At 45.1% G+C, this 13,398-nt stretch overlaps 2 protein-coding genes across 2 annotated transcripts; one reads left to right on the top strand and one right to left on the bottom strand.

Annotated features, from left to right (window-relative positions):
- Positions 1-583: 583 nt before the first annotated feature.
- On the top strand, positions 584-1,415 carry LOC141126746 (uncharacterized). Its single transcript, XM_073612711.1, has one exon. It carries the CDS (start codon positions 612-614, stop codon positions 1,263-1,265), a length of 654 nt encoding a protein of 217 aa, XP_073468812.1. The 5' UTR covers positions 584-611; the 3' UTR covers positions 1,266-1,415.
- Positions 1,416-2,599: 1,184 nt separating this feature from the next.
- Positions 2,600-3,010, bottom strand: LOC141126455 (histone H3). The gene has a single exon (XM_073612396.1). The coding sequence runs from the start codon at positions 3,008-3,010 to the stop codon at positions 2,600-2,602; it is 411 nt and encodes a 136-aa protein (XP_073468497.1).
- Between the last annotated feature and the right edge of the window lie 10,388 nt (positions 3,011-13,398).

Here is a 13,398-nt window from a genome sequence, read left to right as displayed (position 1 = left end):
GAGACATTTGTATATATAACAATATCTGCCATCACATCACACAAGGATCTCATGTCACCGGCTGATGTTTTTGTTCCAGGCTCCTTCTACTCAGCTATAGATGAGCAGAGTTCTGTATTAGGGGGAAATGTTTCCCGATGGTCACTCTTCACTCATCTAATGTGAAGATCATTCTAGTGGGAGATGTGAGAAGATTGTTTTCTGGGTAGAATTTGTGTAGAAAACAAGATAGAAGGAAGAATGGGACACACACTCAGGAGGATGGCTGTGTTTGCAGCCCCTGTGTTCAGCCTCCTCAGCAGCTCCTGACAGCTGTAAGTGACCCCCCGATAAGTGACAGTCCAGTGAGCAGATCGGGTCCCCGATGAAGATCGGACATCGTTCTATTCCAGAATAAAATCATTTTTCTCTCTGCCCGGAAAACACAACAAGAGAGAGAAGATTCCCCATTACTGAAGTAAGAGTGGGTGGGCGTGTCTAATGTGTAACCAATAGGAGTGCAGACAGCGTGTTGTGTACTAACCAATAGAAATGACGATCGTACTGTATAAAGGCAGAGCGCTCGGATCATCGTATTATGAACGTTTTGTAAACCTTCTTGAAGAGGAATCATGACGGAGACTGAAAGCGCCCCAGCCGCCGCTCCTCCAGCGGAGCCCGCCGCCAAGAAGAAGCCGGCCAAGAAGGCGGCAACCGGAGGAGCCAAGAAAGGCAGCAAGAAGCCGTCCGGTCCCAGCGTGTCCGAGCTCCTCGTCAAAGCCGTGGCCGCTTCCAAAGAGCGCAGCGGGGTCTCCCTGTCCGCCCTCAAGAAGGTCCTGGCCGCCGGAGGATACGATGTGGACAAGAACAACAGCCGCCTCAAGATCGCCATCAGGGGGCTGGTGACTAAGGGGACCCTCGTCCAGGTCAAAGGACATGGAGCCTCCGGATCCTTCAAGATCAACAAGAAGCAGGAGGACAAGGCGGCAGGCGCCAAGAAAAGCACCAAGAAGCCATCGGCTGCAGCCAAGAAGCCGGCCGCCAAGAAGCCAGCCAAGTCCCCCAAGAAGAAGACCACCACCAAAGCCCCCACCGCAGCCAAGAGCCCCAAGAAGGCCGCCAAGAAACCCGCAAAAAAGCCTGCAGCTGCCAAGAAGGTGACAAAGAGCCCCAAGAAGCCCAAAGCTGCAGCCAAGCCGAAAAAAGTCGCCAAGAGTCCGGCTAAGAAGGCGGCTAAACCCAAGACAGCAGCCAAGCCCAAGAAGGCCGCTCCAAAGAAGAAATAATCCCCACCGGAGAGACCTCCTTTCATCTACACCCCCCAAAGGCTCTTCTCAGAGCCACCCACCTCCTCCTGACAGAGCTCTACATACACACAGCGACCAGGGGGGGCCGCATTAGAAGTCCTCCATACAGAGCAATGTGACCACCTTACCCAATCCCCTCTATAGAATAATATAGAATACAGCGGGAGATCCGATCACAGGACTCTTCACATGACATCCGTCATTGATACAAAGGATAGCTTCAGGTATTCCCCCCCCCCCCCCAATATATATATATATATACATATACACTTCTGTGGTGCGGATTGGAGACAATTTTCGCACTGGGAGATCTCCCCAGGGAGGTGGAGTAAGAATGATCAGCGACAAGATCATTGTGTTATGTGGGCAATGTACTCTTTACTAAATAAATATCCAGTTACAGATTTACCATCCCCAGGTCTAGCGGCCCCGATATCACATTCGGAGGGAAACGGATACATTTCAGGTTCCATGTCAGAAATTTCATTATAAACGCTCTCATTGGTTGACAGATGAAGCACAGGCTGTTATGATTGGCGGAGTTGGAAATTTTCAAACTGCCCGCCATAATTTCAGTTTTCCATTATGCAACAATTTGCCCCCCCCCCCATCCATGGGCGGTAGAGAATAATGGAACAAAAAAGGGAGTTCCCCGGATTTTTTCACAATACTGGATGAATTGTTCCTTCTAGTCTCTCTATTTGTGATGGATTGATGTTGGAAATAATTGTATCAATAAATGACAATCTAACACCGCACTCAAAGATAATTCTCTTATTCTCATGAGCCCCCATTGTACAAATATGGTCCCCCCGGCCAAACATTCATAATCCCTTCAGATAAACCATAAAGTAGAAGAAATGTTCACCGATATAAGGCGGTAGTGTTGAAATAAAATGAGAAAAGGGACTTGGCAGTTTTTTTTCCTAGTCAGCCTTCATATTTCCAGACGGGTCTCTGGAGAGATGAGAAGTGATGGATAGGGAAAGAGGGGGGCGGAGTGTCCCGGGGGGGCCTTGGCTGGACTGACAGGATTATTGTACAAGTGACTTAAGTTCTATCACAGCATGGAGCAGTCCAGAGGAAAAGATTAGAGAAAAAAAATGAGTAGTGTAAAACATAATCGGTATGTAGTGGGTGTAGATGTCTATTGAGGAAGGAGGTGGGGAGATGTGTGGATGTCTTGTAGGGATTTCCCTGTCATGTAGTCGATGTGATGATGGAGTATATAGATCTCTTTGTATAGGAGGATGTGGTGGCTCTGAAAAGAGCCTTTGTGTTGGGATTAGTAGTAGTTCGGAGTGTGTGTCTCTCTATGCCCTCTCCCCGCGGATGCGGCGTGCCAGCTGGATGTCTTTGGGCATGATGGTGACCCTCTTGGCGTGGATGGCGCAGAGGTTGGTGTCCTCGAAGAGTCCGACGAGGTAAGCCTCAGAGGCCTCCTGCAGAGCCATGACGGCGGAGCTCTGGAAGCGCAGGTCGGTCTTGAAGTCCTGGGCGATCTCTCGGACGAGGCGCTGGAAGGGCAGCTTGCGGATGAGCAGCTCGGTGGATTTCTGGTAGCGGCGGATCTCTCGGAGAGCCACGGTGCCGGGCCTGTAGCGGTGAGGCTTCTTGACTCCGCCGGTGGCCGGGGCGCTCTTGCGGGCGGCTTTGGTGGCCAGCTGCTTGCGGGGAGCTTTGCCTCCGGTGGACTTACGGGCTGTCTGCTTGGTTCTCGCCATGACTGTTCAGTGCTTCGCTGATACAAGGAACGTGAGCTTATGCCGCTCTGCAGCGCTATTTATACACATCTCCAGCCCTCTGATTGGACAATGAGAGCACACTCCTCCTCCTCATTGAAAAGCGCCTTTTTTTTTTCTTTTTTCAAATTGCCCGCCTAGATCTGCACGTTCTATTTTTGCAATAAATCGCTATTTTGTTTTCCCAAATCCAAAGTAAAATCTCCGCACATCAGACAATACTCGGAGATCTCTGAACTCCTTCAATGTGGATTATTAATTAGAATAGAAAGTGTGAGCGGGGATTCCACACTGAGCAGCTGTTGTCTGTTCCGCCAAATACACAGCACAGGGATCAGGGGGATCCGTCCATGCTCACTTCTTATAGGTCACCGATCACGGTATACATCTGACTTATAAAGAACACTTTTCATGTCCCCTGTAATGGGGATCAGGGGGGGGTTGTGGGGGGCTGAGGCTCTCTGCTCTCCGGACTCCATCACATCTATCGTTCCACTCTGCCACCTAGAGGTCATTCCGGGAACATCTCCGCCTTCACTGTCTTCTGTGGACATCTCCACTATAGAGCCCATAGGATGTCTGTCACTGAAATCCTCTCTATGTTATGATGACTAAATGACACAATAAAGGTGGATGGAGGAGTACCCTGAGGTGTCCCTCGTGAGCTTTCGAGGCTGTGGCCGGGAGGGAACGTTGTTTCTCACCTGGAAGACTTTTGGGTGAGAGTGCACACCTTAACCACTTGACCACTGGGCACTTAAACCCCCTTCCTAACCAGACCAATTTTCAGCTTTCGGTGCTCTCACACTTTGAATGACAATTACTCAGTCATACAATACTGTACCCATATGAAATTTTTGTCCTTTTTTTCACACAAATAGAGCTTTCTTTTGGTGGTATTTAATCACCGTTGGGTTTTTTATTTTTTGCGCTATAAAAGAAAAAAGACTGAAAATTTGGTAAAAAAATGAATTTTTCTTTGTTTCTGTTATAAAATTTAGCAAATTAGTAATTTTTCTTTGTAAATTTTGGCCAAAATTTATACTGCTACATATCTTTGGTAAAAATAAGTACAACTTGGTGTATATTATTTGGTCTTTGTGAATGTTAGAGAGTCCAAATGCTATGGTGCCAATATCTGAAAATTGATCACACCTGAAGTGCTGATGGCCTATCTAATTTCTTGAGACCCTAACATGCCAGAAAAGTACAAATACCCCCCAAATGACCCCTATTTGGAAAGAAGACATTCCAAGGTATTTAGAAAGATGCATGGTGAGTTTTTTTGAAATTGTCATCTTTTCCCACAATTCTTTGCAAAATCAAGATTTTTTTTTTTCTTTTTTTTTTTTTCACAAAATTGTCATATTAGCAGGTTATTTCTCACACACCGCATATGCATACCACAAATTACACCCCAAAACACATTCTGCTATTACTCCCGAGTATGGCGATACCACATGTGTGAGACTTTTACACAGCGTGGTCACATACAGAGGCCCAACATGCACGGAGCACCTCCAGGCGTTCTGGAGCACCCAGGCCAATTCTTATATTTCTCTCCTACATGTAAAAATCATAATTTATTTGCTAGAAAATTACATAGAACCCCAAAACATTATATATATTTTTTTTTAGCAAAGACCCTAGAGAATACAATGGCGGTTGTTGCAACTTTTTATCTCGCACGGTATTTGCGCAGCAATTTTTCGAACGCTTTTTTTTGGAAAAAAAACAGTTTTGTGCTTTAAAAAAAAATAAAACAGTAAAGTTAGCCCAATGTTTTTGCATAATGTGAAAGATGAAGTTACGCCGAGTAAATAGATACCTAACATGTCACCCTTCAAAATTGCACACTCTTGTGGAATGGTGCCAAACGTCGCTACTTAAAAATCTCCATAGGTGACGCTTTAAAATTTTTTACTGGTTACATGTTTTGAGTTACAGAGGAGGTCTAGGGCCAAAATTATTGCTCTCGCTCTAACGTTCGCAGTGATACCTCACATGTGTGGTTTGATCACCGTTTTCATATGTGGGCGGGACTTACGTATGTGTTCGCTTCTGCATGCGAGCACACAAATGTGGGCGCTTTAAACATTTTTTTTTTTTTTTTTATTGTTTATTTTACTTTATTTATTTTAGTTTGACACTTTTTCCCCCCCAAAAAAATTTTTGATCACTTTTATTTCTATTACAAGGAATGTAAACATCCTTGTAATAGGAATATGGCATGACAGGTCCTCTTTACAGTGACATATGGGGTCAATAAGACCCCACATCTCACCTCTAGGCTGGGAAGCCTGAAATTAAAAAAAAAAAAAAAACGATCTTGGCTTCTATCGTAGCGGTGAGTCGGTAGAAGCACCGGAGGGTGGCGGGAAGGGGGGGGCGTCCCCTCTCGCCTCCCGTAAGAACGATCAAGCAGTGTAACAGCCACTATGATCATTCTTATGGTGTAGGGAATCGCCGGCTGAAAAAGCTGATATCTGAATGATGCCTGTAGCTGCACCCATCATTCAGATATCCCCGCACAAAGTCAAGGACGTCATATGACTGTGGGCGGGAACTGGTTAAAAATTGCGGGGTATTGCAGAGTATTGTGGAGTAGTGCAGGGTATATTGCTGGGTATATTGCAGAGTATTGCTGGGCATATTGCAGAGTATTGTGGGGTATATTGCAGAGTATTGCGGGGTATTATGCAGAGTATTGCGGGGTATAATGCAGAGTATTGCGGGGTATAATGCAGAGTATTGCGGGGTATAATGCAGAGTATTGCGGGGTATAATGCAGAGTATTGCGGGGTATTTATGCAGAGTATTGCGGGGTATTTATGCAGAGTATTGCGGGGTATTTATGCAGAGTATTGCGGGGTATTTATGCAGAGTATTGCGGGGTATTATGCAGAGTATTGCGGGGTATTACGCAGAGTATTGCGGGGTATTACGCAGAGTATTGCGGGGTATTATGCAGAGTATTGCGGGTATTACGCAGAATATTGCGGGGTATTACGCAGAGTATTGCGGGGTATTACGCAGAGTATTGCGGGGTATTATGCAGAGTATTGCGGGGTATTATGCAGAGTATTGCGGGGTATTACGCAGAGTATTGCGGGGTATTACGCAGAGTATTGCAGGGATGGCTGAGCATGGCGGGATGGATGGATGTGACTGCAATTGTCACTGAGCACCGCTGTGAGCACTACACATACAGCCCACAGCGGTGCTGCCATCCGATCCCTCCCCCTCTCCCCTCGCACTGTACAGATCGGTACAGAGAGGGGAGGGAGGAACCGGCGTCATGACATGACGCCGGTCTGTTGACATGTGATCGCTCCGTCATTTGACGGAGCGATCACATGGTAAACGGCCGCGATTAGCGGCTGTTTACCGTGATCCGTGATGCGCCGGGTCCTCTGGACCCGGCGGTCACGGAAGTTCTCGGGTGCGCGCCCCAGGGGGCGCGCGAGAGCAGTATTCTGGGAGGACGTCCCAGGGACGTCCACCCAGAACTAGCCGACCGCGCTGCAGCCGTCTTTCGACTATGGCCCGGTCGGCAAGTGGTTAATGTACTCGGTAACAATGGTTAACATTCCCTAAAAAAAAAACTCAAATAGGTCTCCTAATTTACAAACCGGTTGACAGCAACCCTAAACATACACAGAATCCTAAATGTTATGTTTTTGGGCAGCTAAAATATCTATAGGTACTGCTTAGAAGACACCTAGGTCGATCTAGAGCAGTGGTTCTCAACCTTGCTAGTGCTGTGAGCCCTTGATAAAATTTCCCAAGTTGTGGGGACCCCAACAGTAAAATTATTTTTGTAGCGTGGGTGGTCAGCACCCAAGGCAAGACAAGTAATTTGCGCCCCTAATGGACATTCAGCGCTCCCTGAGTTCCTTCCACTCGTACAGTATTGAAACCCCTTATGGTACATTTTAGGACGTGCCACTCTTTCTCTTTGTTTCCCTTTCTTTCTCCATCCTAATTTCTTATTTTTTTTCCCCATTCCTCTCTCTAGCCGTCTTTTCTCTTTGTCTTTCTCTCCCTTTTTCTTTGTTCCTCCCCCTCTTTTCCTCTCCCTTCCATGTATTCTCTATTTTTATTCCTTCTCTTACTCCTTGGTGAGGAGTGGGGGGAATGGGATGAGTGGCAGTGCTGGTGGGTAGTTGGGATGAGTGGCAGTGCTGGTGGGGAGTTCTGATCAGCCAACTTAGGTGCTCTTGATCAAGGTCATCTGCTGATCTGAGAACTTTAGTGGGCACTTTTAATGGCAACCATAATCACAGGTTACTCACTGTGTCTCTGACTTTGTGGTGTCTCGTAACAGTGGCACCTATGTCGAAATCAGGAGATAGGGTCTCCTCCAGCCCCTCCTACTTCACATTCCTCACCAGTCAGCTGACCTCTAGCCTCTAGTCTCTGTCCCCCAGCCATGCCGTGAACTGAATGGGCGGCTGCGAATAGGCTAAGTGGGCGGCCACGGGCTCCAGGGACAGCCCAGCTGGGTAGCCGCAAAAAGGCTGGGAGAGCAGTGTGGGCTTCAGGAACAGCCCAGGATTCGGTGACCCCTGGCAAATTATCATTCGACCCCTAAGGGGGTCCTGACCCCCAGGTTGAGAACCGCTGATCTAGAGGGTCCATGTGTATCCAAACTAAATATCTGGATACAATACAACTGATTTGCGACCATGTTGATTCCTATACTCTATCCTCTAAAGTCAAGGCCCATTCCTCCTTATCTGTTCATGTTGCTGTGAACTTCCCATCCAACTGGGCCCTTTCGAGGACTGGAGTGGTTGCTCAATTTTCCATACTTACTGTATTCAAACACTATACATGAACCATTTAGATTTGTTTTGTAAACCCTGTAATAAGTTGTTTTATACCAGGGACCTCACTGCCTGGAAGTGACCCTCTGGAGATTTACAGTTATCGTTGACAATCTTCAATACAAAGGAATAAAAACTATCCCCAAGTGATCAGACTAGTCCAGATGAAGGTGTAACACTGACACATTGCTTCTGTACGGAGATCTGGGAAGATCGTAATGTTTTCCCTCCTGATTCCACTTCCTAATTTACTGGGCGTAACATCATTTATCAAAAATATTTAAAACAAGAAAATGGGTATATGTTATCATTTTTTAATTAATCAAAGTATTTTTTTTTTCTTTTTCCCCCCAAGAAATTGCGTTTGAAAATGGATACAGTTCAAGTGATGACATGAAATCCTTGTGTGGATGGATGTACACTGAAGGACGGGATGGCTTTGTGCCCCTATGATAACATGCAGCAGCTGTGCCTGCTACTATCTCATGATCAGTGTAGAAGGGATACAAGGTGATCAGAGAGCCGTCATTCTGCACTGGGAGGATTGTGGAGAAATGATACAAAAACGTATTACAAGGAATCTGTTCCGGGACTCTCGGAGATACTTTACTGCTGAGAGATAATTGGAGATTAGAGATGTTGCAATACATCGGTGTAGTGTATGGCCTAAAGGAACACACACCGGAGCATCATTGTGGGGACTTTATCCCCTTCCCGCCGACCGTACGCAGATATGCGTACTCGGCTTTCTGGGGTTATACCGGGATGATGCCTGCAACTGCAGGCATCATCCCGGTACCGTTGTTTCGAGCGGGCGATCGGCTATCCGTATATAACAACGATGCGGCTAAAAGCCGCTCGGCTGTTATACCGGTGGAGCGGGAGGGGACATCCCCCCTCCCGCTGCCTCCCGCCGCTCTTACCGGGCCTCTCGTGCGATCGGGAGGCCCGGTGTCCAATCGGGTGCCTCCGGCGGCTGTGGGCGGGCTGGAACGAAGCTGTCGGCGGCTTCGTTCCAGCCCTCTCAATGTAAACGCGGAAGTAACGTCTTGACGTCACTTCCCGTTTACTCGGCTGCCAATGGTGCCAAATTTAAAAAAAAATATACAGTATTCAGAATCGCCATTTTCGGCGATCTGAATACTTTGAAGTGTAAAAGAGGGATGGGGGGTCTTTTAGACCCCCCATCCCTCCATAAAGAGTACCTGTCACAACCTATAAAAATAAAAATAAAATAAAAATAAATAAAATACATTAAAAAAGAAATTAAAGCGCCCCCGTCCCCGCGAGCTCGCGCAGCGAAGAAAACGCATACGAAAGTTGCGCACGCATATGTAAACAGTGTTCAAATCACACATGTGAGGTATCCCCACGATCGTCAGAGCGAGAGCAATAATTCTAGTCCTAGACCTCCTCTGTAGCTCTAACCTGGTAACCGTAAAAAAAAAAAAAAAATTAAAGCGTCGCCTATGGAAATTCATAGCTACCATAGTTTGTCGCCATTCCACGAGTGCGCGCAATTATAAAGCATGACATGTTTGGTATCTATTTACTCGGCGTAACATAGTCTTTCACATTATACAAAAAAATTGGGGTAACTTTAATGTTTGGATTTTTTTAAAATTCATGGAAGTGTCCCTTTTCCAAAAATTTGCGTTTAAAACACCGCTGCACAAATACCGTGTGATATAAAATATTGCAACAATCTCCATTTTATTCTCTAGATTCTCTGCTAAAAAAAAATATATATATATATATATATATAATATTTGGGGGTTCTAAGTAATTTTCTAACAAAAAATATGGATTTTAACTTGTAAACACCAAATTTCAAAAATAGGCTTAGTCATGAAAGGGTTATATAGTAACTGGAATAGAAAAGTGCAGTGGCGGCACCCCTATTATAATGTATAACCAGGAGGAATGACTGAAAGGGGAACATTAAATACTGCAATTTTGTCATCATTTCTTTATTCAATCCATGGATTAATTCATGGATTCATGAGCCTCGCCTATCCTCTGGAATTCCCTACCCCAATCTGTCAGACTGTCTCCAAATGTATCCACTTTTAGGCAATCCCTAAAAACTTTCCTCTTCAGAGAAACCTATCCTGCCTCCATCTAACAACTGCACTATTTTCTCCATTAGCTCATCCCCCACAGCTATTACCCTTTTGTATAAGTTGACCCTCCCTCCTAGATTGTAAGCTCTAACGAGCAGGGCTCTCTGATTTCTCCTGTATTGAATTGTATTGTAATTGTACTGTCTGCCCTAATGTTGTAAAGCGCTGCGTAAACTGTCGGCGCTATATAAATCCTGTATAATAATAATAATAATAATAATAATAATAATAATAATTAACCAAGAAATACGTTGGAAATATTAATTTCAGATTGTTTTGTTCTTTGATTGGACTTCAGAATACAGACTCCGCCCTGCTATAGAGATCAATAGGAAGTCTACTGAGCAAGTATTTTCTGGGCTGAAAACATAGAGAGATCTCGGAATACATTTCTTTGGTGTCCTCAAAAGAAGGCAGTATTACTGGATGATGAAGGAAACGCCCACAGCTGTGATTGGTTCAGATTTAAAATTGCTGTTTTCAAAATGTGCCCGCCGGAATTATGTAGATCGTTACAGCTATATATTCATCTCTCTTATACCGCCAAATCCGACACCGAGGAGATGATCGGATGAGACATTTATCGGAGAAATATGATTAACACTGTCATGTCATTAGTCCAGAATGATTAGGAAAAGATTCTGTTTGTTACTGAACCATGAGAAAACACTTCTATATGTTCTCAGAATCCAGGATCTCACCACTGCTACACACAGAATATGATGTTCATGTCACTGACTGATATTGTTTTGTATTTCTTTCTGGACATTTATCAGTTAAGATCGTCCTCATATCACAACCTGGATATGTCTAAAAAGAAATGTGCAATTCATGTTAGTAACCATGACACAGATAAAAATGCACAATGAATGAATAAAGTAAAGATTTCATGTCTGAAGAACCAGATCGGTTTCCCCCTCGGTAACATGCAATCTGCCACATATTTACAAGGTTCTAAGAATGTGAAATTCTCTGCAGAAAACCAACGTGCTTTGGCCCCGCCCCTTTTCCATTAGTCTCCTATCAGGTGCGCTAGGGCTTAAAACAGGGGGGAAAAAACAAGGGGTTATCTGTATATCGTTTTCCTTTTCAGAGTACTATTTTATAAATATGACATTATTATTGACAATAGTATCTGGTGATTGGGGTTTCTGTTATCAGGAGTCCAAAAATGTATATTTTCAGTATAATCTCTGAAGAATACCTAGAAAATCATTAAGAAGCAAGAATAGATTTCACATCTCTAGATGGATTTCTCTTGCCATCATTTTCAAAACAGCAGAATGTTTAGGAGCCTTACAAATGGAAAAACAAATCTATTCTGTGTAATGAATGGGTGTGACTCCGCCTTTTCTCAGGATGTTTTCCATCAGGTCCGCACAGTCTCTATAAAAGGAGGGCGGGCGGGCGAATCAGTCAATTTCAGTTCTTCTGAGTAACAGAGAAGAGTCGCCATGTCTGGTCGCGGTAAAGGAGGGAAGGGTCTGGGGAAAGGAGGCGCTAAGCGGCACAGGAAGGTGCTCCGGGACAACATCCAGGGCATCACCAAACCCGCCATCCGACGTTTGGCCCGCAGAGGGGGTGTCAAGCGCATCTCCGGACTCATCTATGAGGAGACCCGCGGAGTGCTCAAAGTCTTCCTGGAGAATGTCATCCGCGATGCCGTCACCTACACCGAGCACGCCAAGAGGAAGACCGTCACCGCCATGGATGTCGTCTATGCTCTCAAACGCCAGGGCCGCACTCTCTACGGATTCGGAGGCTAAACCCTCATAGACCCCCTACTACCCACTTCATCTACACAAAGGCCCTTCTCAGGGCCACCCACCTTCTCATCCAAAGGGCTGTCTATAGATTTCTTCTGTAATGATACATTTTTGCTGTGTGTGAAAGGAAGTTCCTTTTAGCTAAACATACACTATGCAATCCGATTGTATGATTTCCTTTTAGATGCAACACAACAGATCTGTCTTACAATATCGTTATCTCACTTTTATTATTTTTTCAGGTACGTTGTTCACCAATGAACACCACGTTCCTTAGTCACTAAAAACGAATTGCTGTTGCCTGTGGTTCTCATCTTTTCCACATTTCTGTCACCCGGAGTTATTATTGGGACCCCCCCCCATGTCTGTATGAAAGGGTGGGGGTGGGTTGCAAAGGGGCGGGGCCGCGACAATGTATTCTGCAGAAAATGTCACTTATTAGAATCTAAACAGGAAACCGACCTGATTTATCAGACCTGAAAAATGTGTTTTGTGAAATGAAAATCGGTCAGTGACATATGTCATTATGAATGCTTTCTTTTCCGTCATAAAGGAAGATAAACGTTGTGTGTGTAGTAGTGGATTCCGAGCACTTGGAATAAAATAGAACATATAGAAATGTTTTTGTATTTAGTCATTCCCGTCTAACCTCTGGCGGTAGAAAAGGGGTGAATTTTTGTCTGTGATCTTCACAATTCTGGCGGGCAAAAATTGAGCTCTTTGCCCCACAACCAGCAGTGTTTTTTTTGGTAGAGAGTCTGCGCTGTCTACTCTGCAGAACAAAAAAATCCCGGACTTTTCCAGCGTATGTATTACTGTTGGGGAATTAAATTGTGTGAAAAGAAGGGGGTCTAATACTGTGATTGTGAGATGATGGGAACAATCCATAGAATTTCGGCGGGAGATTCCTTTGGATGGTAAAACGTATATTTCCTTGTGGGGGTGTGAAGAAGGGGATGAGATCTGTGGGCTCCTTTCCAGTTGGGGGGAATGATTTGCGATCATCAGAACTACTAGAAAGGATGGAGGAGAATGAAGTCCCTGTAATGAGATCACATTACTATATAAAATATTTCACCATTTCTTATTACGGACACATTGTTCTCCCGTCGGGATCACATCTTATAGTTTCAGAGGAACCATTTTATGATCAACATATAAAAGAAAATCCTGTCTATTTTTTATAATCAGTTCCCCCGATAACAATGTATGTGTGTCTTTGTATGGAGAGGTATAATGGGGCCGAATCTTCCTACTTTACTACTGACCTGTAAGAAGTGTGAAGAAGAATACAAAGTGTTTGCTTTTAGAGTGAATTATGAATCACATTAAAAGCATCGGAGACTAGGAAACAAAACAATGTATGTCGGGCTCTTTGTATGGAGAGGTGGGTGGCTCTGAAAAGAGCCGTTGTGTTGGGTAATAGAGGTGGAGGAATTGTCGGGATGATTACTTGGATTTGGCGGCCTTGTGGCTCTCGGTCTTCTTGGGCAGCAGCACGGCCTGGATGTTGGGCAGGACTCCTCCCTGGGCGATGGTGACTCCGCCCAGCAGCTTGTTGAGCTCCTCGTCGTTGCGGACAGCCAGCTGGAGGTGTCGGGGGATGATGCGGGTCTTCTTGTTGTCGCGGGCGGCGTTGCCGGCCAGCTCCA

This window comes from Aquarana catesbeiana, linkage group LG02, assembly GCF_042186555.1.
Source record: "Aquarana catesbeiana isolate 2022-GZ linkage group LG02, ASM4218655v1, whole genome shotgun sequence".
In the NCBI taxonomy this organism is placed as follows: Eukaryota; Metazoa; Chordata; class Amphibia; order Anura; family Ranidae; genus Aquarana; species Aquarana catesbeiana.
This window is presented reverse-complemented; position numbering and strand designations above follow the sequence as displayed.

What these genes read in the sequence shown, in the direction of transcription:
- LOC141126746 (XM_073612711.1), top strand. Translation starts at nt 612, where the DNA reads ATGACGGAGACTGAAAGCGCCCCAGCCGCCGCTCCTCCAGCGGAGCCC.
- LOC141126455 (XM_073612396.1), bottom strand. Translation starts at nt 3,010, where the DNA reads ATGGCGAGAACCAAGCAGACAGCCCGTAAGTCCACCGGAGGCAAAGCT.